Source organism: Morone saxatilis, unplaced genomic scaffold (assembly GCF_004916995.1).
Source record: "Morone saxatilis isolate NCDOM2014 unplaced genomic scaffold, NCSU_SB_2.0 Contig19, whole genome shotgun sequence".
NCBI classification, from domain to species: domain Eukaryota; kingdom Metazoa; phylum Chordata; class Actinopteri; family Moronidae; genus Morone; species Morone saxatilis.
This window is the reverse complement of record NW_023339751.1, coordinates 12,136,860-12,163,550: the sequence shown is the minus strand read 5'-3', so window position 1 is coordinate 12,163,550 and position 26,691 is coordinate 12,136,860. Positions and strand designations below refer to the sequence as shown.

Genomic DNA, 26,691 nt, shown 5'->3' with positions numbered 1-26,691 from the left:
TGACCTTGAGACTGAGTTGAAGTTATGTTATCTATTCTTATTGATCTCATCTCATTTGTGTGATGTGTTCATAGTTCTAATAATTCTGAGTAATCTAGGTTAACTCTGATCTGAATGTATGCGTGGGAGCACACAGTACATAAACAAGATGAAACATCCTTGATCTGTTGATACTACACATTGATTAGGCCTCATATTGACCCTGTGTTGTCAGTTGATGTAATTGTGCAGCAACTTCTTAACATCAAACCCTTCATTCTAGTGAGAATGTATCACAATCATTAAAAACATACAACGTTCTAAATTAATTGTGCAGGCCACATGCTCAGCTGAGGTTTTAATTATCCATGTCATTGTACTATACCCGTAAATCAGATCATACACAAAAAAGAAAATAATTTGCTTTCCTACGAGAGTTGATTGTTTACTTAACATTTTCATCAGATTTATCCATTTTAATTCCACATTTAGTACTAACTAACTATATTTCATTGGATATCTTAAGAATTAGAATTGCATTACAAATCAAGCTAATAAACATAATTTCACATCACAAATGCCACATTGTAAAAGTAACATTGTAACCGTTAGACGAGCTAACAAAAGGTTAAAGGCATAAAACAGTTCACCATATTTCACATATTACTGAAAGGTAGGTTGTTTTTTCCATATTTCCTTACAAAACAAAATTCTTCTCCATTGTGAATTGCTTGACATCTCGGGTCCGTTCATTAATGAATGTGCAGTTTACAGTTTATTCAGGCTTCAGTTAGCCTGATTGAATGAGTTGGCTAGTCAGGCTTTTCATAATAATCCCTACTTTTCTCAGGGTGGTTCCTGAAATAAAATCCAATTCTTATCACTGAGATATTCATCACCCTCTTCACAATGCAAAACAATTGTAATGGGGTTGACCACCACTATGGTAGCAAAACAGATCAAAAGTGAGCATCTCTACCCTCCGTTTATGGTGCCAAGGACAGATCTATGTCATGGAAGCCTGGACGGTGGCAGCTCTCACCGGATGTAAGGACAGGAAGAGCACCGTGCTTTGTCAAAATCAGACCTGGCTAAGAACAGTCCATTTAAAGGTGAGGGGATCTGACACATGAAATATTTTCCCCTCCGTCTAACATCTGAGCAGCAGTGACAGTCTCCATTTGTTATTTTTATGATGCAGCACTGCAGTCTTAGATAACACAGCCCTCATCTTCGCCCTTCACCTCCTCTTCATGTCCCTGCCTCCAGCCCCTACCCAAGCTCTTTGTTATATTCTTTTCTTTTATTTACACTTCTTAAACATACTTGAGTTTTCTTTATGTGTTGGAGACGGTCACAGAAACTCCTTTTTTCAAAGAGAACAAAGCTGTGGCAAAGCAGTGCTACAACAAACAAAATTTTTCAGACAGTAATTCCAAACAACGGAGCGTTTACTGAGTTAAATTCAGGATATAAACAATAGGGGTGAAACAATATGCTGCATGATTTTATGTAGTTCAATGCAACACTTGCGTTTCAATACGCATGGTAAATTAAACAATTCATACACGGTTTGTTCAAAAACTGTTGAAAAAGTGAGGTGCTCTAGTGATACTGTATATCCTGGTTTTATCATCACAATGGCTTGGTTTTGTTGTCCTATGAATAGTGCTTTTGTTTTGTGCTATAAAGAGAAACTACACTCAGTACATGAGATAAAAGACACTTATCCAATGCTCCAATTAAAATATTTTGAATTATAATATTTCACCAATATATAGTCTTAAACTATACATTTAGAAAATAATTCCACCCTTAGTGAGCAGCTAAAGCATTTAAGTACACATTATACAGTAAGTGACTATGACAGTAGTTGTTTTAAGGGTTAATGAAGTAGTCTTTTTAATGGGGGTAGAAGGAAGGCTGTATAGTTTTATCCTGACTCCTGCAGTAGCAGGCAGATCAGCAGCACTTCTGACATCGACCTGTCGGCTGCACAGAAAGAACCTCCCTTTCCTCCTTTCAGCCCTCTACACCCACCCCCCTCCACCGTGTCACCTGTGTGGAAGCCCCAGAGCCTGGGTGCCAGAGGTAATTACAGCAGCTAGGAGATCCCAGAGGAGGGCAGCGCTGGCAGGTCACTGCCCAGGGAGAATGGGGTAGAAACCAAGGACAGAACTCCAGGATAAGCTCCTGTCTTGGTTGGTGGAGGAGTCAACCTGGAGGAGACAAGCAACAAAACAAGGCAGCAAGGAGGAAGAGCAGGAGTGAGAGGAGGGAGGAAATATATGCTCTTGTGGTAGTAAAATCTAAATCAAGATTTCATAGAGCAGATCTGACAACAGATAGAGCAAGAGGGGGAGATAAATGAGAGAGGAAAAGACAGTAAGAGGACCAGCATTAAACAGTGGAAGACTTAAAATGAGAGAGAGCTAGACAAAAGACAAAGTGAAGGAGGATAGTGGGGGCTCCAGTGTGTCTTGGTGAAGGCGTGACACATAGTGGAGTGGAGTATATAGTCTGGCAGAGGGGCCTGAGGATCCTCCACTACTGTCACCTTGGCTATAACTCTCAGTGCTGGTCCAACTGTCAACTCAACTGTAAATCTAACCATCCAAAATGGAGTCCCACCCTAAAATACTGTGTATCTTTATGAAGACTGGCCTATACCGTACGATTGAGCCACTGCCAGTGACGTACTGCATTATTGTGCCTTACCATGATGATTTATCATTTCAACTTGCACAACAATATGCCAGGCTATTTATCACCAGCTTGTCATTTTCTTAGGATGACACATTTTGAAGTGAGATTCACAAGTTTATTTCATAGATCTAATTATAACTGTATTTCATGAGTATGGAAAAAAAGATGCTTTAGACTTGATTGATAAATCAATGTGCACAGGGGAGATTTTAATAAAATACCTTTCATTTCCGCTGTATATTTCGATAAATAGGCCAGGGACTAGTAACTGCTTTTTTACAGGTATCAGATTAAGTTTGAGTAGGCCATCCCTCAGCGGTGACAGCAGTAAATGAAAGAGATATCTTTGTACAAGCAGAGTAAACAGACAAGGAAAAATGCCTGAAATCTGCCTTACAGTATGAGCCCTGGGCCTTTTTAATCTTGTTGTTCTGGGCCTGCTTCCAGCTACTTTGTATGTATGTATCTTAAATGGTGCACAACTGTTATTAAAATCCCAGGTGGAAAGCAGCCTTCAAAGCAAAAAAAAAACTCCTTTTCTGACGACACCCTTGGGGTGTCTCACATTTGTTTGGCGGTTCACTTTCATTACATGTCGCGGTGATCTGCGCCACAACTCCTGCTACACTACCCCCTAGCTTTCCCAGCCCCCCAAAAAATGAAGCAACGGGAAAAGATCCAAACTAAGAGTAAACTGTTTTATAGTTGCTGCACAACAAATAAACAAACATCTGGAAGCATTCAGAGCGGCCCATTAGAAGGGCTCTGGGCTTTGCCAAAAAGGGGTAAATGATGAGGAATGGGCTGTCGAAAGGCTGGCGGAGACAGGGGAGAGGCCAGATGACAGAGCTGTGGGTGCTAAGCACTGCCTTTTAGAGCTCAGCTGGGCTCAGAGAGATCTACACCTGCTGCTATCTCCTCCTCCCCTCCTTTCCTCCACCAGACATCTGGATGGGATACATGACTAATGGATGACTTAACTGTTAGTGTTGAAACTTAACTGTTGTCAATATGAAGGGGAAGGTTGTTGGTTTGACTGATGACTTAATGTCCTTTGCACGACGCACTTAGTAAAACTAAAAATGAGTTTGACGGCTTTTAAAAATGTTAATGCGTCAAAACAGATATACAGTTCCCCAATGTCTGTTTATTGTTGCTTGTATAATAAACAGAGCTGATTGTATTATTTAGAACTGCATGGATCAGATGCTGTTGTGAATACAAATATTAACTTTTCATAAAGTCCTGTTATTGAAAGTGAACATATGTGCTACTGGTTACAGAATTGTTTAGTAAGTTAATTGATGTATTACCTCAGACATCTGTTTCTTTACTCCCAAGTTGTCCCGCGCTTATCTTATGAGTTATTCTGTTATTTTCTGTTTGATGTCGCTCTGCAGTTAGAATGAAAGCTCTCGTCTTTCTGCTGATAATCTTCCCATCCTGGTTTGGACTGCCTTGGCATGTTCCATGAGTATGGAAATGTCCTCTCTGGAACGCGGTGAGAAAAGACAGAGCACCTTTGACGTTTCCCATTAGACACATGTACGTGCTCTGCAAGACATTTCACTCAGCCTCGTAATGATTATACCAGCAGGATCTGTCCCCTGATAAACATCACTCTTAAACACAAAGACTTGCACTGGCCCCCACACAACTAAAATGAGGCATATGGAAAGAACAAAGTGTAAGCTTTTCCTCCACACTGGTCCAGAGTACAATTCGCAGAGCTGCTTTCTGTAAACTTTATATAATAAACTAAACCATAGACAATGCGTGCGTTCAACATCTGAAAATGAAAGATTGTCATAGAGAATGATATATACAGATCTCATTGCCAGCTATATACCATGAGCTTGTGTTGAGTGAGCATTTGCACCAAACTCTACAGAGTGAATTGACAAAGAAAAGACATGGCCCTCTTCCCGGGTACTGAGTTCATAAAAATGTTTCCCAAGCACTCGTCGCTGAATGAAGGTTGTATTTCTTTGCAGTGTTTGCCATTATGTAAGCTGATGAAGTGTCTAAGATTAGTTACTATGACCCTGTGCAAACTTTTCCTCCATAAACTTTAAAACCACAAAGGATGGTCTTATTAAATATATGACTAATCTATGGTTTATGAATGGTGGCCAGTTCTTTTTTGATATTTATAATATTAGTTTTATATTTATTTTTTGCTAATAATGCATATGTACTTGCACTTAATTTATAATTTTAATGCATGTATTTAAGTATTTTTACACTGTGATATTATTGTTAATAATAATCTTCCACTACTGCTGTACTGCGCTAAATATACTGTTTGTTGAGATATTTACCTACCCTCTAAGTAAGCATGGCTTGTTAATGTATTGTATTATTGTATTATGTTATTTGACTCTTTAGGAAAAATAAGGAAAAAATAAGAAAAAAGACAATTACAACCTAACCCTAACCCCAAGACACAGAAAATAATACAATTATAATAAAAAGATTTAGAAGTAAGTCATTTATTTTTTACACTCTCTGGTCTTATACTTTATCCCTTAATGTGTAAGTATATACACAAGTACAGTATTGTGTTACTGTGTGAGTAGGCACCTGCATTTGTGGCGTGTTTGATCTCCTCCAACAGACAAAAACAGGACACTAATTGCTTAACCTGTTCCATAATACATTTCACTAACACAGACTTGTATTGAATGAACAAGAATCTGAAAATTCAGTCACATCAATCTATTCTTTGGGGGGGTAGCTCCTGCTGCATATTACAGCACATCACCGTGGTATATACTCCCTGTGTATGAGGACAGGCTCTATTTCCTTTATGCGAGTCAGATGATGTGATATTATTCCTCCCAGGAGTGGATTGGCTCAGCAACATGAATATCCATTAAAGCTGGCCTATGGAGATGGATGAGGGGAGAGGGGACGAGGCAAACTGGGTCTGCAATCCTTCACAGCGGCTTCACATAACATTGCACTGTCCGCATCCAAAGTGATGAGAGCTCATTTTTGGATGCAGGCCTGTCCTTGTTATTACTAGCCTAGGAAATCACCTCTACGTTTTCTCCTTCAGAAGCAGGCTAGATTAAAATGCCAGGATAACCTCCTCAACTTCCATGACAGGCTTAACTGCCGAACTCTGACGTGCCAGCTCTAAACTGCTTTGAGAAAGCTGCCTTCCACCAAGTGTCATTATCCCTCCGTTATCGGATGGCACTCCTTTCACAGTGTTTGAATAATTCTGTTTGTGCTGGGTTTGGGGAAATGTCAGTGACACTATTGTTTTTACCTTGCCGTTTGATGTAGCTGAGAGAGTCTCCTGAGTGTCTTGAGTTCTTAAACTGATGTTGGATGTATACAGCAGAAACTTAAAGTGAAAAGATAGGACTGTCAGCTTCTGAGCTACTCCAAGATATTTGTTTGTTAGTTCTTCTTACTAGTGGTATAAAAGTAAATATTTCTCACTGTGATATTCTGCCTTAATAAGGGATGTTTCATAGTCAGTTTTAAAGTATGCTGGAATCGTTTTGACAGAAGTCATCCAAGCTATTTTATTATGGTGCCACAAAGAGACACAGATCAAATTAGACATTTTCTATCTAAAAGTTAAAGTCACTGTACAAATTAGTCTGACGCTGCAGTACTTACAATATATTACTTTATAATGAACATTAAGCAATTTGAACAGTGAGCCTTAAAAGCTTATGATCATACTTTTGAACTCCTCCATCCATCACTCCTGAAATATGATGATTACAAACTCTGTACCATTATCTCAGCAGCAGGAAAATATGTAGCCTCCTAAATCTTTACCATCCGTGACTATTGCAGACAAACCTTAGTTATTTATGATGAGACAAACCCAACTGGACTCACCCGTTAAAACTTGCTCAGGCACAAACAGACACAAGTTTGAAGCAATATGTTGGCTTCTACTCCAAACGTGTCAGACCAATAGACAAGGACATGAGTTGCTGCCAAGCAGGCCTGGCCCTCTTGGAAAAACATACCACTGGTGCTCTGGACCTTGGTCTACTTCCCAGTTGCTCTGGTCATTTTCAGGAAAGTAGCAGAACATAAATCACCCAAAGTGGATAGGTCTTACTGCTAGAATCAGCTCTGAAATTCTGGTATTGCTAATGCAGCTACACTATTATTCATTTTCCACCATGATTTGTAGTTCGGCACAACTGAGATGCAGCCTGTGCTTTCCAGTTGTACTTTCAGTCAGAAGTTGGAGCAGGTTTCTGTAGCCTTCATGGTTTCCAAAGGTGGGAGTCCATCATAGTAATTTAGGATGGGGGTTAGCTGCCAGATGGTTTTGGATATTTTTACAGCAGGATGGATGTTGGGTCCACCGGTTTTCTTCTGTGTCAGTACCCCTTGAAACAAATTGCTCGGTGAGCAGGCGGAGTCTGTGTGTATGTGATGGGGCTTGCTACCCTTCATTCTGATGAATAGCTACTAACATGCTGGCAGATGCTGGACAACTTGTCATGCTAAAGGAGACAGGATCAGACCTCAATAAGTCCTTGTAGCTTTGTAATTATTGTACATTACCAGGGATGTTTACGCAGAGATACACAATGTCCCATATTTTAGATTGTTTGATACAGCAAGTTAACAAAATACAGTACTTGTTAAATATATTTGTCTTGTTGGTTTATGTAAGATCATATATCTTAATCAGGGTGTTTTTAATAAATTATATTTTGAGTAGACTGTAGATCGTAATTCTAGGGTAACTGATCTCACACAGTAATCATTCAAGATGAAAACAGACCTTAATGCTAGTCTGGTTAATGGCTCCAACAAATTAGATTCCAATTCACTCGGTGGCCAGTTTATCATGCTGGGTGACAACACATTCTGCATGGCTTAACAGCTGTGCTACATCACTAAACCTTTCTGTCAGGCATGATCGTAACAGAGCTATACATGCCATGGATTCACTAATATGCAGTGGGCCACCACTGATAATTTACACGGCAACATAAAGTGGTGTCCTGTTAAAGGACAGGCTCCAAGTGGCAATCGCACACTGAAATGACTACGTTCCCTGGTTAGCCGTGTGGTACAGTATAGAAACAAACATGCACACACACATCCACATATGTGTGCAATGTGGAACCAGTGCCTACATATGCATAGCAAAAACAAAAGTTTACACTACAGTATATAGAAACTAATAATATAGCACACAAGATTCATCTGAAGCTAAAATGATTACATGCTATAGGCCTACTGTCTTTACATAAAAATATCACCATACACATACACCTTTTTTGTACTTTGCATCAGAAGATGTCACTCTACATTTTTTATATATTTCCTAAAGAAAACATCTGTAAAATAGGCAACTCCATATATTGGATCAACATTTCACATACATTTAAGAATTGCGCACCTAGCTTTGCCTAGAGGATGATCTCAATTCTTCTTTTGTAGTTTCTGATTGTTTTGATAACATTGTGCCAAATTACTATAAAACGGCAACACAACTGAGCAAAAATCATGAGCGATTACACAATCAGACAGCTTTTAAACAAGCTAACAACCAAAAGTGAGTCATCATCAGTCTCTGCAGGGACAGACAAGTACAGTGGATCAGTGTTGACCCAGGAAGACAGCATGGAAACTGAGATGGATGTTTACAACAAACTGTTTGGTTACTAATTTTACTGACATCATGTTCTCCTCAAAAAAGCTTTGCTAATCTTTTTTTTTTTTTTTCAACCAGTATGATCGATTGATTGCTCATGTTTCTTGTCCCGTGTGACTTCTTTGTAGCAAGGTTGCCTCATTTTCAGATCCCACCAATTAACTTAATGAGTATAATGTTATTATTACCTATTATATGGGAATGATGGCCAACATTACAAAAATAAGACCCATTGGTGCACTCTCTTATATAGGTATTATAGTACTGTTTAAATGAGGATACCAATAAATTTCCTGAGGGACTTGATTAGGATTAGCCATAAATTGTTTTTGTTCAAGATAACAATGCAGATGTGCCGATGTTACTAAATTACTAGAAGGTGGTGATATTCACCAATACATAAACATGTCAAGTGTAGTGTCAAGTGTGTAGTAGAGTCATTCAAAGTGGGCTTGACTGTAACCACTGTTTTCTCTAGAGTATTGTGGTTCCTGAAACATCATAGACACACACGCTGACACACTCATTCCCAGGTACCCTCAATGCTCCAAAGCTATTGTGGTGGAAAGAGCTGAACTCATCTGTCAATTACGGTAAGCTCCATTGGGCCATTGTCTAAACTGTTTTCTCACTCACTGGTGAATCCAGTGATTTATTGTCAACTGCCTTGGCATCAATATACAACTGGGAGACACTAAGCTGTGATGTCTGAACACAAACTATTGTGAGAGTATCAGCATAGCTCACATTAAGTGCCATTTAGATTATTCATTGCATCGGGCTCAGAAGGCCATTATCACATGCACTGGAATTCCAGTCTTATGGATCTGAGCTTCTGTTTACTTCACATTCACTAGTCAACTGAATGAACAACATCTGAGCTGAACCAAAAGCACAGTGTCACAAATGTGTGGGTCAGCTTGTCCAGCTCTGCCTTAGAGTCCATAAGGTCAACTGGATATGAGTGTCAGAGCTATTTTGTTGAACCGACATGCATTTTATCGCTCTTGAAATATAAAGGGGATCCTCGGTTACAGGAAGTAGTGGGTTTTTATGGTTTGTACTGGCATCAACATTAAAGCTCAACCAGAATGAAAAGAGCAGGGTCACTGAAATGCTAGGAAGTCCAAAACAACCTTTTAATCTGTCACTTTGATTTGCTGATTAAGTCACTTTAAACAGACGGAGCAGGTTTCTCTGTCATGATAATGTGAGCGGACAAGTTATTTCACCATCATAATTTGATTCATAGATAGTTTCTGGCATGTTATGTCGCTGCAGAGCAAGATGATTGGATTGACTGAGTCATTTTGGTCAAACACGAATTTATCCCAGATTGTTGTGATTTAAAAGTCTGTTTGCTTCATTCTCCTCCCTCAGGACAAACATGGATTCAAAACCAAACCTTCAGAATTGGTAGCCATCAAACTATATTATATCTTATTAGGAAGATGTAATTCTTTGATTATGAATTTGTATGCAGTATGTTGAGTGTATGAGCTGAGTGTTATGTACTGCTCTAATACTATTCATTAAAAATGCAGGGGAAGATTAGGACATAGTAGAGTAAAATGTCATTAAGAAACTGAAAGATTGAAAACTCTGAAAACAAATTATTAGTGCTAATAAATAGAAAAATTCCATTCTTGGGAGTGTTGAGTGCCCGGAGACCCTTGAAAGAAAGCTAAAATATGTCTCTCCATTTGACACCATTAGCAAGTGTTAACACATAACCTTTGGCAGCACTGGCCAACTGCTCCGCACCATTTTAGGCATCTTCTGCAGCTGTAGTTCTGAGCTAAGGATTTGGACAGTTGGATAACGGAGATAAGGGGAAGAGGGCATGATATCAGATAAAGTGAAATGAACATGTTCACATGTCTGGCGGTGGGATTCTTTGTTTGCACACTGTGACCCTGAGATGCAATGTCTCTGGGCTAGCCAACTGTTTGTTTTCTGCCCTCTGATCTATTGTGTTTCTGGCTAAAATAACAAGCTATGTTATATTTTTTTCTCTGCATTATACCCTCTTGGTAAAGACAATATATTTTAAAGTGAATATGCATGTGTTGTACAATCGCCTGTGTTATTGTTATGTTTTATGCAGCAGGCATTAAATTGTAATAGCTGGGCTGAAAGGATGATATTAAGATAACCTTGGGAGAGAAGCGTTAACACAGCCATGGGCATCTGTCCTTCCTGCCATCACTAACCCACTGTGACATTTTGTCTGAGCAATGGCTGAAGCTACAGCAGTAACAGCTTATTTTGACTTTTTATCCAATACTTGAAGGGAAGGAAAGCTTTTTTGTTATTGTACAGTTTTAGATATTGCCTCCTTGGTCAGCTTGTATTGTGATATGCTGTTAGACATTAGACTATAGCGAGGTAATCCTGACAAATACAATGAACAAATCAAGGATATTAGTGCTGTGATGTGCAGTCGATAATATTTGGCTTCATTAATTCCCATGCCCTGAGATGACATCCAGCCCCTATTAGGTTTGAAATCTCATCCCCTTCTCTTCTATACCTCAGCTGTGGCTCAACCAAGCAGCCAAGCAGATAATACGCTCTGAGCTCTGAAACATGTACCATTATAATTAGCTTTGTCAGGTCCTAGCCCCTACAACCCTCATGCAGATAATATGATAATATGTCTTCATAACCGGCTGACCTTACATGCTCAATATTTCTCCCCTTATGAAGATTACATGTCAATAAAGTAATTGAGTCCCGGGGTGTGTGGCAAGTGAAGATTTAGGTTATTGGACTTTTCAGGGCAGTGATGTACGAGCGTTATTATTCTACCTGTCAGGAGATGTGCAGGGGGCTGGGGACAGTCCGAGAGTGTCAGTGGGGAAAGGAGAGGAGGGAAGAGGGGCAGGGGAGAGAAAGAGAGAGGGAGACAGACTTAAGGCAAAAGAGAAGGAGAGGGGAGGGCGCAGAAAGAAATGAAGTGAGCAAAAGAGAGACACTGAGAAGGGAGAGCGAGGGAGGCGGAAATGAGGAGAGAAGGAGGGAGGACTGGGGAGAGCAGAAGAGGCAAGATCATTTCTCACAAAGGGGGACAGTTTCACAGTTAATCATTCCCTCATACCTTCATCTCTTTGTCCCCTCCCTCACTCTCTGCATATGAAGAGGGGATATGTCATATTAATTAAGAGAAGTAGAGTTACAGTGGAGCCATCCGTCTGAATGGGGCACAAGGAGGCCAGAGGGGCATGAAATCGTCCACACAACACAAACGCATCATCACCTCTGCCTCACACCTGATTGGCTACTCTGGGTTCATCAGTTTAATTTCTGGCAGGAAATGACGGCATGTAATTTGACACAACCATAATTTCTAGCAGCGTATGATGTCACCAAGAATACATTTCTTTGGCGTTAGTAGGGGCTGTATGAATAAATAAATAAATACATAAAATATGTTTTTTGTTTTTTAAGTAAGAAGAAATTACAGGAATTAATGAGTACACACACATTGTATATTTGCATATACATTGACCAATAAACATACTATATATGTGTCACCACATTGTGATGACTTCCATGAATAGAACAAACAACAAAAAAGAAACCAAATTTGGGTTAAATCTTTAATACTTGGCATTAAGGTTTAATTTTTACCTTTGTCTAAAGAAAAAAACATTCTGTCAATGCAAACTGTTTATTTTCAAACCACTTTATTTTATCACATCACTAATAAGAAGACACATGTTTTGGTAAAAAGTATGGTATAAATACAATTTGCTTGGCTTAACTCACGTTTGATTTCACCACACAGTATCTACACCAATCTTTATTATCGTCAACACCCTGTTTCACAACATAAAGAGAATCCCTCATCTCAACGGTGCACGTATGTAGTGATCTGTACTCTTCTCTTTTCTTGCCACATATAGTGACAAATTGTGCTAAATGCCATATGTCAGGGCACTGTTTCGTCCATCATAATTTGACTGTCAGTGCTAGAGACAGAGGAAATGGGATGTGAAAATGAGTGTGGTCAATTGAGGTCCAACAATGAAGGTTACACACGTTTTCAACTGTGAGAGAAACAGAAGCAGGGGACACATAAAGGCAGGGTGGGAGAGCAATGTTAAAGGATATTTTACCATGTCCTTTTGGATTAAGCCTGGAGATTGATATCTTCCAGTCAGATGAAGCTCTGATGTGAGTGATCCAGCCTCTCCATCATTGTGACATGCAGCTCTTGGCAAACGCTCATCCGTGTTGATGGGCACACCCTACGCCACAAGGGCCCTGGCCAACATACCCACCTTCCTCTCTCCCCATCTCTGTCTGCCTCACTCTGCCATCTCTGTTCTTTTATTTCTATTGCCCTTCTCCCCTGTTTTCTGTCACCATGTCATGTCCAATCACTGTTTGGCTGGCCAGGCACTCAGTCGGGCAGGCAGGGAGCAGGAGCCCCAGGTAGAGAACTGCCTAACAGGCGTCAGGATGGGCACTGAAATGACTCTAATAATGGGGTCCCTGTGTGGCCCAGACAGGCCAGTCAGTTAGCAAGGCCAGGATGGGGAGTAATAAGTGTTTGATGTCTGCAGGGGAAAGAAGTGTGAAGGAGTACAGCCAACCCTGGGCACTCCGGTCAGGCAGGTGCAGCCAGCCAGGGTCTGAGGGGAACGACTGTGGAACAAGACGTCAGATTAGTATTGATATGTGTCACGCTGGAGGTTGCCAGGCTGTTTGTTTAAGAGAGTGTCTCAGAGTGGTAGCAGCCATGCGGTAATTGATGTTTAGCTCAAAAAGCGAAGTTAGAGGACAAGCGTTTGTGCCTGGTGTAAGGCAAGACCTTTGTGAAACACCTATTGTCAATGTTATGGTGTGACGAAGGGAGGAAATACTGCACAATGCACACCTGTATTATCTCTGCTTGGTTTTATGCGTGTGTAAAACTGGCAGCAGTTCCTCTCATGGCTAAATTTGCTGGCCATCTTTGATTTGATGGAAATTGCCACTGACAGGTAGCGAGGTGCCATTTTGTCCACTGATGCGTGAAGTCCATCATTGTCTGTGTAGTTGAGTTTAGTTAACATGGCACTTAGCGACTGACATTGCTTTAGAGCCAGCAAAACACTGTCATTGGCGTGCCATTTATATTTTGCTAACCAATTTCTGATGTTTTCCTCGCTGAACGCCTCACTGAACGCTTCAAGCTTTTTTATAGTAGGTTTGTTCAGCTAGACAGAGTTTCTGTGCCCTCCAAGTATAAACTGTATTTCAACCCCTCAACACATTTTAAGCCCTGATATCAGAGAGAATAGGTCACCCAGCACCTTCTACTGATAAAGCCACTGCTGTCCTTTCTAGTATGGCTATCTAGTAACAAGCTACTTCCCTTTGAAGAGTTTTATGTGGTTGTAATTGACCTGACAATGGGGTTCATTATGCAGTCCCTTTCATGCTGTTTTGCCTGATAATTATTATTTAATGTGTTCGGATGGAGAGCATCATTAATTCATCCCTTCCTCCAATGTCAAAGAGATGAACAGTGAAGTTATCACTCTCTGGTGATTAATATTATGTTCTTTTGTTATTGAATCCTGTCCCAGTGATTAAACCTTCATTGAGTGACTCACCAGCCGCTCTTATTAACGGCACCATTACTGAACACAGCCAAACCTCTAATTGCGATTTTCACTTTTTCTTTCTATTTCGGTCAGAGGTTTGAACCACTTATCTGTGCTTTTCTTTTAATTAGAAATCCTGGGTGTAATGAAGAACACAATCGATCAGTGTCAGGCTGTGTGGTGTGCATGTGTGGTGATTTGTGATCCACATGTTGACGGAGAAAATGAGCGCTTATGATTACTGGCGTCATTAGTGGTTTCATGTGCCCTTAAGGGTAGACGAACCCTTTCAATAACTCTAGCTGTAAATTACCAGCTTGTCATTATTGTGCTTACAGTAGAGGTTTTTTTTTTTTCATACTCAAGTTCTTTGTTGTCAGTGAGTTGGCTAGAAGAAGCCTTAAGAAAGGCGCTCCAAGGGGACTTAAGACTTTGTAAACTGTCCCCCTCCTTACACCACCCTCCTCTTATCTCCAGACTCCAGAGCTACTGTAACCAGCATTCTCTCCCAGCTCTATGTGGAATAAATGCCACTGAAATTAATTTGACCATTTTTTTTTCATTAGACCCCCCACAACGGTAATCTCTTTCTTCAGTCAAAATTTATGTGCCCCAGAATTCAATTTCCTTCTCATCCTCATAAGTTGGAAGTACAAAGACTGATAGGCATTCATCTGGTTATAACTGTAATTCACCCATCAATGAATAATGCCATCCTCAATTTAAAGTGTTTGATTATAGCCATTTAGTGAACTGACAGTGATGGAGTGTCATTTGTCATACGTCAGCCAATGTTGCCAATAAGCTCAAAACATAACAGATACATACAGTATGCACTCCATTGCATGTCTAACTATTGATGTATGTTTTCTTCTGTATATTACTGTAATTAAATTTCTCTCTTTATAATGTCAACATTAACCTTAATAGCAGTCCAGCTAGCCTATCCTATAATAGTAGCTTTCCATTCCTGAAGCATAGAAAAACATATAGATTGTGTTATTGTTGCACTTTAAGGAGAATCATGTGGCAAAATCAACCTGGTATTGATCACAGCTGGCTGAGCCACGACCCAGCACCCTTCCCCTGACAGCCTATCAGCCTGTGGCAATAGCAAATCTTTCAACTCTCCATCTCCCACACACACTCCCACTTTTTTATTTTGTTGGCCCACTGTGTATGTGTATGTGTGTGTTGTTTTATCTTAATCATTCACACAGTTCCTCAATCTCAGTTTTAGATTCTTCTATACCAATAATTTAACACTCCACATCAAACTATGAAGTCATAACAAACACCTAATACATGTTTGTGCTTCAACAATTGAAGCAAAAGTACAACACATCACAATGAATTACAGCACTGGAATTTGTCTGAATACATTGTGTGTTTGTATATATACTGTGGTGGAGAAACATGATGTTTGAATGGGTGACAGACTAACCACTGACTGACAGAAAGTATACAACATGCCAGGCTGCCTGGTGAGAAGTATTTGGAAAGTCTGACGTCCGAGCCTCATCAAATGTCAACAGAGAAAGCAACAGGAATGTTGTCTTTCTCCAGTGTGATGGACAGGCATATTATTGTGAGGGCTATTTGTTAAGCCAAGACTGTTGCTGTTAATTATAATCATGCCAGCAACTGATAGCTAATAGTGGGTACCTTTTCATATGTTTCTATGAAATGGCATCATATATATAAGCGTGTTTTTTTTTAGTATTCATTGAAAGCTACTGGATGTTTTACTGTCCTTTTTGCCTTGCTATGCACTCTTGGCTCGTTAGAGTACTTCTTCTGTTGTAGGCAGTATAATCCCCTCCTTCCTGTCTCTCCTGCCCTCTTTCCATCCCTCTTTCCTTCTGCCTTCTCCCCAGCCTCAGCCTGGGTGAAAAATGGGGCGCATTTCCCTGATAGCCTGTGTGGATGTGGAGAGTATAAATGGCTAATGAATTACAGATGAACATTGACGCAAATTAATCTTCCTGATGTCCCAGGGTTATATGGCAGCTATTTAAAAGTTTAATCAATACGCTGAAGTTGAGAACATGCAGGCGTTGCAGTTGTTTGGCCGCAGTAAACAGCCAGGAGGGGAACAGGGAAGGCCTGAGCCCAGGGCATGCATCATAATGACAGCTATTTATGTTTAATGGACTAAATATTTTTTATTGGGAGAGGACAAATGTCACTTTCATTTTCAAAGTTACATGCATGGATTTTGTTTGAGACCCAAGAGAGATGGGGGACACCTCAGCTGTTAAAATGGTTAACTAATTGACAGAGGAGTCTATTAGTAGAGTAAAGATGGAGTAAGTTTCAACATGTCATATTAAGCCTTCAGTTCTTTTGTGAGAAATGTGCATCATAAAAATGATAATGAAATGGTCCGGATGTTGGTGCCATCAATATGTTTTACTTAAGTGACATTTTCTCTTGCTCTGTTTTTTTGCTACTATTCTCTGTGTCCTTCACTGACACACACTGACACACACTGANNTATCTATCTATCTATCTAATAAATAATAATAAAAGATAAATTGTGTTTTCTTTGTTATGGTCAAGAATAAGAAATAAGTAAACTGTGCTTTTAAAAAAAACAAACTTCCATTACAAGCATTATAGTATACTTTGTTATTATTAAGATTGTCACACAAGATGGAGCAAACATTTGTCAAACCAAGTGATAGACAGTAGTATTACAGAAGATGGGTAGTACTTTTTCTGGCTGGCTTGGGACAAACCATTGTGGTTCTTTTTCATATATAGGCAGATTTTCTCAGCTTGTTAACTGCAAATTACTCAACAAAAATACACAGTGGATATTTTTGAATTAGCAGAAATGCATATTCAATAACAGACCAGTGTTTTGGTCATTATTATAGGCTATAAGACAGTGAGAAAATGTACAATTTAGACAATTTAGCTGATCCTGGAAAGTTGCTTGCTACTATCACTTTATCTCTTTGTCTTGGAAAATATACAAATTAACAAACACACATATACTGACACACATATGCAGCATACCAATACTAAGTAAAACAATTCCATTCCTCTCCATGGCAATGTGCTGTGAGTGCCAGCCCGCCTCTCAGTAGGCTGAATCACAGTCCACTGGCTGTTGGTTTATGGGACGCAGGGGGGTTATCTATCTGCAGGCCTCCCTATAGAGAGGAGGTGGCGACTCCATCTCATGACGTTGGGCTGAACTGATAAAAGGACAGCTGGAGATGGATCGTGTCCACAATAATAGCCCTGGCGCACAGCAGCCTACACCCCAAGCTCATAAGTCACTCTTGCACCAACTCTTATGGATGCCTGCCCCTAGCTCTAGCTGACCCCATCCCCCACCTGCCCAGCAGTGTTATTTCAGCCCTTGGAGATAATACAGAAAGTGTAATTGCCTTGTTAATTGGCTTTTCTCATAGCATTTTTTCCCTGATGGATGGCAGGACTGATGGAATTGTTGGCTAAGTGGCCAAACTAAAGGGTGGGACATAAAAAGAGCGGAGGCAAAAAAATGCAGCAAACACGAGCAATCAGAAAGCAAGAGAGAGGAATCAAATGCAGCAAATAAGAGAGAAAAGAGTGTAGAGAAGGAGAAGACAGAGTGGAAGCAGTTGAGACGAGAGGGGAGGATAAATGTGAAAAGGAGGCAGGACAAGAAACTAGGAGTAGACGGAGTGGATTCATGCCGAGAATAGATAACCTTGATGTTAAAAGCTACATCCATCGGATGTGTCTTTCTGTGACATATTGATGGCCCTTGAAAAGAGTCAAGCTGATTGTATGCAGGGAACAATCATTAAAACCACTCCATCTTCCTTTTCTCTCTTACTCTTTCTCTCTTTTGTAAGTGTGTACATGCATGCATAATTGTGTGTGTGCTGATTAAATTCAAAGTTGTAATATGGCTAGAAATCTCTACATGTTCACTCAGATGAACAGTTGCCCTAGTTATAGGGTTATTATAAACATCATTCCTTGATTTTTGTGCTTCTGTCATGGGTAGGAAGGCTACAGAGTTCAAATGGTTCCTTTTTTATGTGATTTATGATTGGGAATCTGTACAGGGTGTTTTATATTTAAAATTGTCCGCATTCTCTATGCTGTTCCTGTATCTGGTTTCCTGCCCGGTTCAATCTGCTATGTTCAGCTTGATGCGGCTTCCAAATACGTTGCAGCCTGTTTGGTGGAATCATATGGATTGTCTAGTGTGGCCACTATCGCCTCCAGCGGAATGCAGTGCAGCCATGCCCGGTGGAATCAAGCCTTAAGTATCACGATTTGGACAAAATATTCACCTGATAAACAAAATGTTTTTAGTTATTTTTAGAGGTGCAGTCCATGTATGTAAAATGGACTCCATTTTACCATTGGCAACAATTAGGAACTATAGTGCTGACAAGCTTACAACATCTCAATGTCACTACCTGACTGATATTCACCCACACACTACACTACCCACACTACTACTTTAGATTTGCTTCTGCCCTTGGCACATTCAGGAAATTGTAGTTTGACATTTTCTCTTGTCAGGTGGTACGTGTTCTTCAACTGGCAAGGAGAAACGTATTTTAAGGTAGAAAAATACCTGGATCTGCACAACCCACAGTCTTGGAATTATCAAGATATATAAAAAAAAATACATTCCTCTGTAGCTGGTGAGATTGTCTCTTTGGTGAAATAGTACTCCTGAATCTAGAGCTGCACTCCAGATTAATATATTAGCTATATACAGTATTTTATACATAATGTGCTGTGTGGTACTGTTGACGTGCCACATCACAGCTCTCTGTAGCTGGACTAGCATGGACCTAAACCTGGCAGGTACCTATGTAGTTAAGATCAGATCATCAGAACCTGACTGATACGGGGAAATTTGAGACTCAAACTGACCCGAGAACCAAAGTTCTTATTTAATCTTTTACTAACCTTTAACTTGCTGGGGTAGTGTAATGCCTTGGCCATACTCTGGTTTGTTTCATGTTTTGCATGTAGATTTGCAATACCCATGAGACACTTTACTTCTGCTGTTTGTTCAATAGGAATAACATTACTACTAAATTGTAATTAATTTTGATATCAAGTGCCCTTGGAAACTGAGACAGTACCCAGTGGAAACACATTTTTAATAGATACAAATCTTCTTTCATACCCAGGAGGCAATTCAATTGTTTATCTGTCTATCGTGAGAAATATGCCCACTAGAACCAAGAGTGTGAGCTGGACTGCTGCAGTTATACACCTTGAAATCTCAGGTACTACTGAGTGACTGACACTGTATTGATCAACAACTTGCTAACCTCTGTTTATATATTATGGTCATTTTTTTACAACAAGGCAATAAAGTATCATTGATTGCACCTTTGCCAGAACTCTGTCTTTTGACTGCAAGGATTAGTTTAGCGGCTTTAGTAATTTATAAAGCTGATTTCTTCCCTACCCTTATTGATTATACTTTATAAATAAAAATTTATATATTCACAAGAAGAAAAAAAACTTTTGTTACCATATGTGTGGATTTCAAAGCGGAGCACTGTACATAGGAGGCTTTGTACAGCTGGCTTACTCACACTGTGGCAGAGTGGCCCATCAAGCCCCCGTAGAGAGGACACATGCTTTGGGTAATCAGCTCTGAAAAGACCCGACTGTCTGACAATGAACCTACACTGCAGCATTCACTAAGAGGAAGATACAAGATACAGACTGCACAGTCCTTTAATAAAGACAAGAGGCATAGCTACTCCCCTTAAAAACAACAAGGTGCTGTGTGACATATGCAGAACAAAGGCCTGATTGTTCCTCCACCAGGGCATGATGGAAACATTAGCCTCCACATCACTTTGTTAATCTGTCACTTTAATGGCTGCTCCTACTGTTCTCACTGTGTGCTGTGTTTGTGTGCATGAGATCAAAGTGTGTATGGGTTTGTGATAATGTGTATATGGTTGAGAGTGTGGGTGTTGATTCAAGTGTGTTCATCCATGGCTTAGGATACACAGAGGATATCGTGGACTACTAGGTTTGGCACTGTACCACTTGTTATTAAGTATCAGTTCATCAGGCGGAACCCCACAGGCGCGAGCATGGCCTCAGAAGGCGTTATGTAAGAGTGAGTGTGGCTTAGTTATTCCCATCTCTATCTCCAACCACCCCATCTTTCTCATGGTTTCTCCCGTAATAAGAGCAAGCTCTCGCTGTGAAGGGAGCGCAGTGAACTAGAATGTGTTTATGCACAAAACACACTGCTTAATGTAATGCTGGAATGTATCTAGAGCTTGAGCCAGGTTGCACAGAAAATTAAGAAACACATTTACGCACTTTGGTTTAACATTTTTCACTTTTTCACCCCCCTCAACTGTTCTCCTTGTTTCCTTAATTGACTCTTCCCCTTCTCCTTTGATCACAGATATAGCTTGTTTTTTTTAAGTGCTGTTGGAGAGGTACAGGTCACACATCGCCAGAGCTTTCTGATTGGTGCTGGAGAATCTCAGAATGTGTTCCCTGCAATCCTTCTCAGTCCCCACGGGCTAGTGACGAGCTCAGCAGAGTGTGAAGGCTTGAGGGGCCTTTAGCTTTAGTTCCTTCATCTGTGAAGGTTATCTCTGAAAGGCTTTGGTTGCAACCTACAAATATATCCCCTCTAGGTAATGTCTTATAGGAGCCTTGGTTCTGGTTCCTCGGTGGGTAATCTCTTTAAGGGCCCTGCTCCTGGAGAGAGTGAGTTTCTCGCCGGGTAAGCTGTGAATATGTGAAAGGCCCCGGCGCCCATGTGATCAGAGCACTGTGAGACACCCCAAGTCCTGTGGTGTCAAGCCCAGTCTCCAGCCGTGGCACCTATATCCCCAGGCAAATCACGGCAGCTGGAATACTTTCCCCACCCCTCCGCCACAACCTCCTCACTGTCAGAGAAGCACACACACATGCACACACAAACACACACGTATATGTATCCCTCACACACCGGGGGAACAGGCAGGCATGGAGCTGGTCCCGGATTTTATCGAAGGTGACAGCTCCTCACACTTCAGTGTTTGGATCACCTCAAGTAGCTGGGCTATGAGGGGAAATGAGCACTGCTCCACTACAAAGTCCAGATTTAGATTGACTGAGCTTGTCCTCGGGCCTGTGGGCTGCTGCTGCTGCTGCTGCTGCTGTACTGCTCCTCCGCCTGACAGAACACCCACTACTGCTGCAAGGGACTGGTGTGTGTGTTTTTGTGTGTAAGTCTGCGTACTTTATATGTGTGAATGTGTGTGTGTGTGTGTATGTGTGTGTGTGTGACTTGGTAGAGCCTACTTTGAAGAGTCAGAGAGAGTGGGGGAAAGAGAGCGATGTGTCAGGTTTGGTTAGAATTGAGGGTGGCATCAGAATATGCTTGGCACTAATATGGCACCAGTATCTCTGTCCCCGTCTCTGCTTTCTGTCACTTAGTTGCCATTCTCTTCCCGCCCTTGACAATGTCTCTTTGGATTATGTGATTGGACTTAGCGCTTGGAGCACCCCTCATCCCTCTGCGACACCGCCTCTCCCATAAGTCTCTCCTTTCCTGCCCTGTCTCTGGCCTGGCCCCCCCTCCTTCTATAATGCACTTGATGTCTATTTAAAAAGCCTGGTGAAAGCTGTATCTGTTCTGCTGTCAGAGGATCATTGACAGCACTAATGCCACTTGTCCTTGCCTCATTTGGCGAGAGGTGACACCTAGCTGCAGCCCGCCACATTCATAAAGTGGCAGTGGGAGCATGGTGACATCAGAGCCAGAGCAGACTAGCCACAGTGCTCTGGGCAGCCCTCTCCCTGGCCAGCAACACCACATACAACAAGAAAGCACTGCAGGCCATCTTGGATTCATCCTCTGAGGTGCATAGAGGGCATGTGGCTTCTTTTTCAGGATTCTGGTTAAATGATTTCTGTAAATACAATTCCACAAGCTTACCTTTCCTAAACTTACACTCTTTATACTGTAAAATCGATATAGGGTATAGTATGTATAAACCTCTTTTATAGGATAATTAAAGACATTTTTCTTTGTTCAGATGAATTGAAATAGCATATGGACTCTTCCATTTGAGTCTCTTTGCTAGTATGATTAGCTGCAGCACTTTAATCTCAGTGGAAATCAGGAGAACTTCTTCTATTTTGACCCCCACCTCTCAACTGACAGGGGATAATAAGGCAAGGCATAAAGCGAATCAAAACAAAGAATGTCTTACTTTAGTGCGCCATGGCAAGATATTGTATAAGTGGTAAACAGTAACAAGTTCCTATCTCCTGAATTGATCTATATGATCTAGAGCGCTTTATTAGCCCTTTATTTGCACATACACAAATACGCGCCACACCCATGCCTGTTGATAGTTAAGCTGATAATTGCTTTTTTGTGATGGTTTAGCGTGTGTGTAACTGCGGGTGTACTGTTCGTGGGTGGCCGTGAGCTTGTTACTGCCAGGACTTTGCCCCGAGGCCATACTGGTCTTCCTCTGGAAAAAAGACGCTCACCTCTCATCCCCTACAAGGAGCAGACCCAGACCCAGACCCCGCCATCTAAAGCTACCCTGGGGAATTTTTTTTTTTACAGTAGTAAACAAACATGCTTTTGTTTACATTCAACATTTCTCACTAAAACTTACTGTATGTGTCCTTAAGGGTCTAACAAACACATTGAATGCATTTGCTGCCTCATAAAACCTTAAGGCTTGTTTTCACATTTTTGAAACCTGCATTGGCATCATTCTGTGGTCTTCTCCTGCAGTCTTACTTGAGGTCCAGTGCCATTTTGTACTCGAGAATGTAGTGTATATTGTGACTACTACCAATAATATACTACAGGATTTGAATAGATCCAAATAATCTTTTATAACTGTGGTATGAGCAAAACCGTGTTGATACAAACTCTATGACAAAAGTCATATTATTATTTACACATACACCTTGTATGTATCTTGTGATACATACAAGGGGAACAGGGGAACAAGGGGAACAGGGCATGACCCTTTAGTGAGGGTCATGCCTCACAGGTTGGGAACACTGCTGCTCATCTATACTTCAAACACTCATAATTATAAATGTGAATATAGTTAAAATTTCTATAGGAATTACTGATCTGTGATCCGAGTTCATGTTTGTCACTGAAATATTCCAAGAGATAAATCTAGTCCCAAATGGTCGCTGCATATTGATGTTACAGTTAAATAAATATAATATATTACAGTCTAGATATATGTTTAAATTATTTTTTTCAGTTTTTAATTATAAATGTTTTCTTATTTATTTTTAAAACTACAATTGTGACCCACACCTCATCTGATCTTTCTCTCATTTTGTTTTCAGGGGTATTCGCCAAGTGTCGCTACGTCTACTATGGCAAGCACTCAGAAGGCAACAGATTCATCCGAAACGATCAACTCTGATGGAAAGCTGGTCGGGAGGAAGAGGAACATGAGTGACAACGGATGTCAACAGAAGAAAAGAGGATCAAATCAATCTCTTATTTATTAAAACCACTGGTGATATTTGAGTCACGTCATCTCCCTCTGAGTTATGTAAGGGGAATGTGTTTTGTTTTTTTTGTTTTTTTTAAAGTTTTTATTCCAGCCCCATAGTTACGGCCTCCACTGCTGAGCTGTGTCTGCCTCTGACTCCCTGCTTCCAGCTTAGAGTCAGAGTCAGACATGACACTACCACTGACATGATTGCCTGTAAGCATCAGCAACCGCACAACTCCAGACACACACAACACACACACAAGGACAGTCTCTCTCTATCTCTTTCTCTCTTTCTCTCTCTCTCTCTCACGCACAGTCAGTGACAAACAGACCCAACCAATTGCATCCTTTTCTTTGACAGCCATGATGGATCACCCATCCACTACCGCCACTAATCAAGGGTGAAAGGGGTGACGGTCACACACCTGGGGCCTGACATGGTCTCATTTCTCTCATTCTCTCTCTCTCTTTTACACACACATTCTCACACACCTAACTGCTGTTAAAAACATTAAGACATCAAGACAAAGAATTTGACAGAATAAGGTTTATACAGCCTGGTTAAACATTCCTAAGATTTTCAGTCCAGACTTGAAGCAAGATCAGTCTGCCTTGTTTAGTGTGCAGAAGTGTTTGTTTGAATGACTTTCATTGAATTAATTTTATTTTTGTGTCTCTATGTCTGATAGCTAAGCAATGATTCAGGCAGTTGCTGTTTCTAGTGTGTATATGTTAGCATATATATTTCATGGAAGAGATGTCTGAAATGCAAGTCAAAAACATTCCAGTCCCAGCTTTAATGAAAAATAGAGTATGTTAGTAAAAGTATGTTTGTTATGGGTTTTTTTGCCTTTCCCACTGTGACTCTTTAGCCAGTTAACTATTCCGTGCTGAAATATTTGGTGACTCTTTATTTGGATAGTGTGCTTAAAGATTTATAGTATTATAAACTGTCTGTATAGTATTTGAAACATTTGCTTTGTCTGTAGACGTTTAACAGATTATCTATAGAGTATATATATGATAATTTATGAACATACCCTTAACCAAGATGTGTTTTATGACTAAAACTAACCAAACCTTTATTTGTGAAACAGTTGAATTGTTGAATCTCAAACTGTTGAAATGTGACAGATACTCTCGTATAGGCTATCTGTATGCAGAGTATCCAAATAAAGTGGAACCAAATATTCCCTTTGTTATTTGTACTGCAGTGACGCATATGCACAAACTGTAAGACATCATCTACACATAAACATTTCACCTAATGGAATATTGACTCTATCTATCTTTTTTTTTAATGTTTACATTTTATAAGACTTTAAAATCATCATGTTTTTTGTTTATTGTGATTTTTAATTCCTAATTACAACCACTAATGGTAACGTGCCAACATTTTTAAACGTCTTATTAAAAGTTCTTCATGCAACCTTCCAATCTGATATTTTTTTATGAATGAATATTGTGATATAGCTGATCTAGTGTATGAAATTCTATTAGCAGGATGTCTTCAAGTGATTAAAAGGGTTGAACTAACATGTCTCATGTCAAATTGATACAGAGCTTAAGGTACGCTACTGCTTTGACACTAATTCTTTCTGCCACCACGACACACTGTTTCCTAATGATCAAATGTCCATCTCATTAATAACGTTTAATATTTTTTCCTGTGAGCCTATCAATAGAGCCAATCAGTAGTAATAGACCTGTGTTACTCGTCATTACGCTTGCAAACGTTGTTAAAAAGATGTCCCTGACTGACTCTCATGTCAAGTCTTGATTACATTTCCTACCTCCTCAGAGGTGAAGTAGCTGAGCAAACCATGGTGATGAGATAGTGGGGAGAGGCTTGCTTTATTTGGGATTTGAAACCATGTTGAGCTTCAGTCCAGCATGTCAATCATCCATAGACAGATGAAGGAAAGGTCAGAGATAGCCTCATGCAATGTTAGTCCACTGTGCCTGTATTTGTTTATTTCTTATGTCTATTAGCTTAAACATGTGTGCCAGTTTACAAGATTGTGTGCGTGTGAGTATGCATGCTTGCTTGCATGTGGTCACACACCACTTCCTACAGGACTGTGACCATATTCCAGCTGACATGCCGTTCAGGAGCCTGGTCACTAGTGCCGGCGTTTCAAAATGACAAGGTTTATTTGTCTGTGTTTTGATATGCTCAGAGGAAACTGGGGCTGACAGCCGGAGGAGGCAGGAAGAGGGGAGCCACAACAAGTTCCCCCCGCACGACACAAAATGTCATCCTTCCCCTGGCTGCGGCGCGCGCCCAGCCATCCTGCTGAAAAGAGCAGACATTTAAAACTTTGTGACATGTGTCACAGGCACTGCCATTGAGCCAGTGCCACTGATGGAGCTGGAATTGACAGGCCCCGAGCCACCGGAGCTGGCTGGGGGACACACCGAGTTTGGTGTGTGTCACTTCCTATCCTCGTCAGGGACACATCCCGAGCTGCCACACCAACACAAACTGCATTATGGGATGGGCGGGGAGTGCCGGAGCGGGTTGACATATGCTTGACGTGTGCCTTTGTGCATGCGGGGGATGAATGGGATGCTTGGCATCACGGACAGTAGATTAATTAAGGTGTGAGCCACAGATCTACCTGTAGGCGATGCCCTCCTTGACCCTAAGCTCTGTCACTGCTGCTGCTCCTTGGGAACTTCCTGGCTGAACAAATGGCACGCCACTTCATCAGAGCAGATCAGTGACATTCTGCTATAGTAGCCCTGCAGGCTCCTGTACTAGCCAGCATATGTGTGTCTGTGTGTGTACTCAAAAAAATAAAAATAGATAAAGCTGTACCTACATATTTTCTATGTGTATCCAGGCTTGTGTGAGCCCCAGCTGGACGTCTGCGCACAGTAGTGAATTTTTGTAGTATTTTTTTTTTGTTATAAAAAACAAATACGAAACATTAAATGTTTCATATTTCAGTTCAAGTTATCGGTTGATTTCATGCTACATACTAATTATAACCAGGTAGGGCATTACACTGGAAATATAATAAAAGCAAGATTTTAGAGTGTGTTGTTGATAGACACACTTATACCACCTACCTTTTTAAGAATGCAGACAATGGTGAGACAGCTCTTGGAATATTGGTTATTTTTGGAAATATTTGAAAAGTAAAAGTTTTGATTCATTTCTTATTTATACACAGTTGTGAATTACACAGACTTCTTGTATAGTATGTACATTTACATATAATATAGTGTATTTTGTACTGTAAGTGGCACAATATTGTAATTTTCTGAT

At 40.5% G+C, this 26,691-nt stretch overlaps 1 protein-coding gene across 1 annotated transcript in view; it reads left to right on the top strand.

Moving 5' to 3' along the window:
* lrmda (leucine rich melanocyte differentiation associated) overlaps positions 1-24,936 on the top strand; it is a 197,317-nt gene extending 172,381 nt beyond the window's left edge. Inside the window, exon 7 of the mRNA XM_035663901.1 lies at positions 23,263-24,936. Within this exon, the coding sequence (XP_035519794.1) occupies positions 23,263-23,342 (80 nt within the window). The 3' untranslated portion in view covers positions 23,343-24,936. The remainder of the gene's footprint in view (positions 1-23,262) is intronic.
* Positions 24,937-26,691: the final 1,755 nt, after the last annotated feature.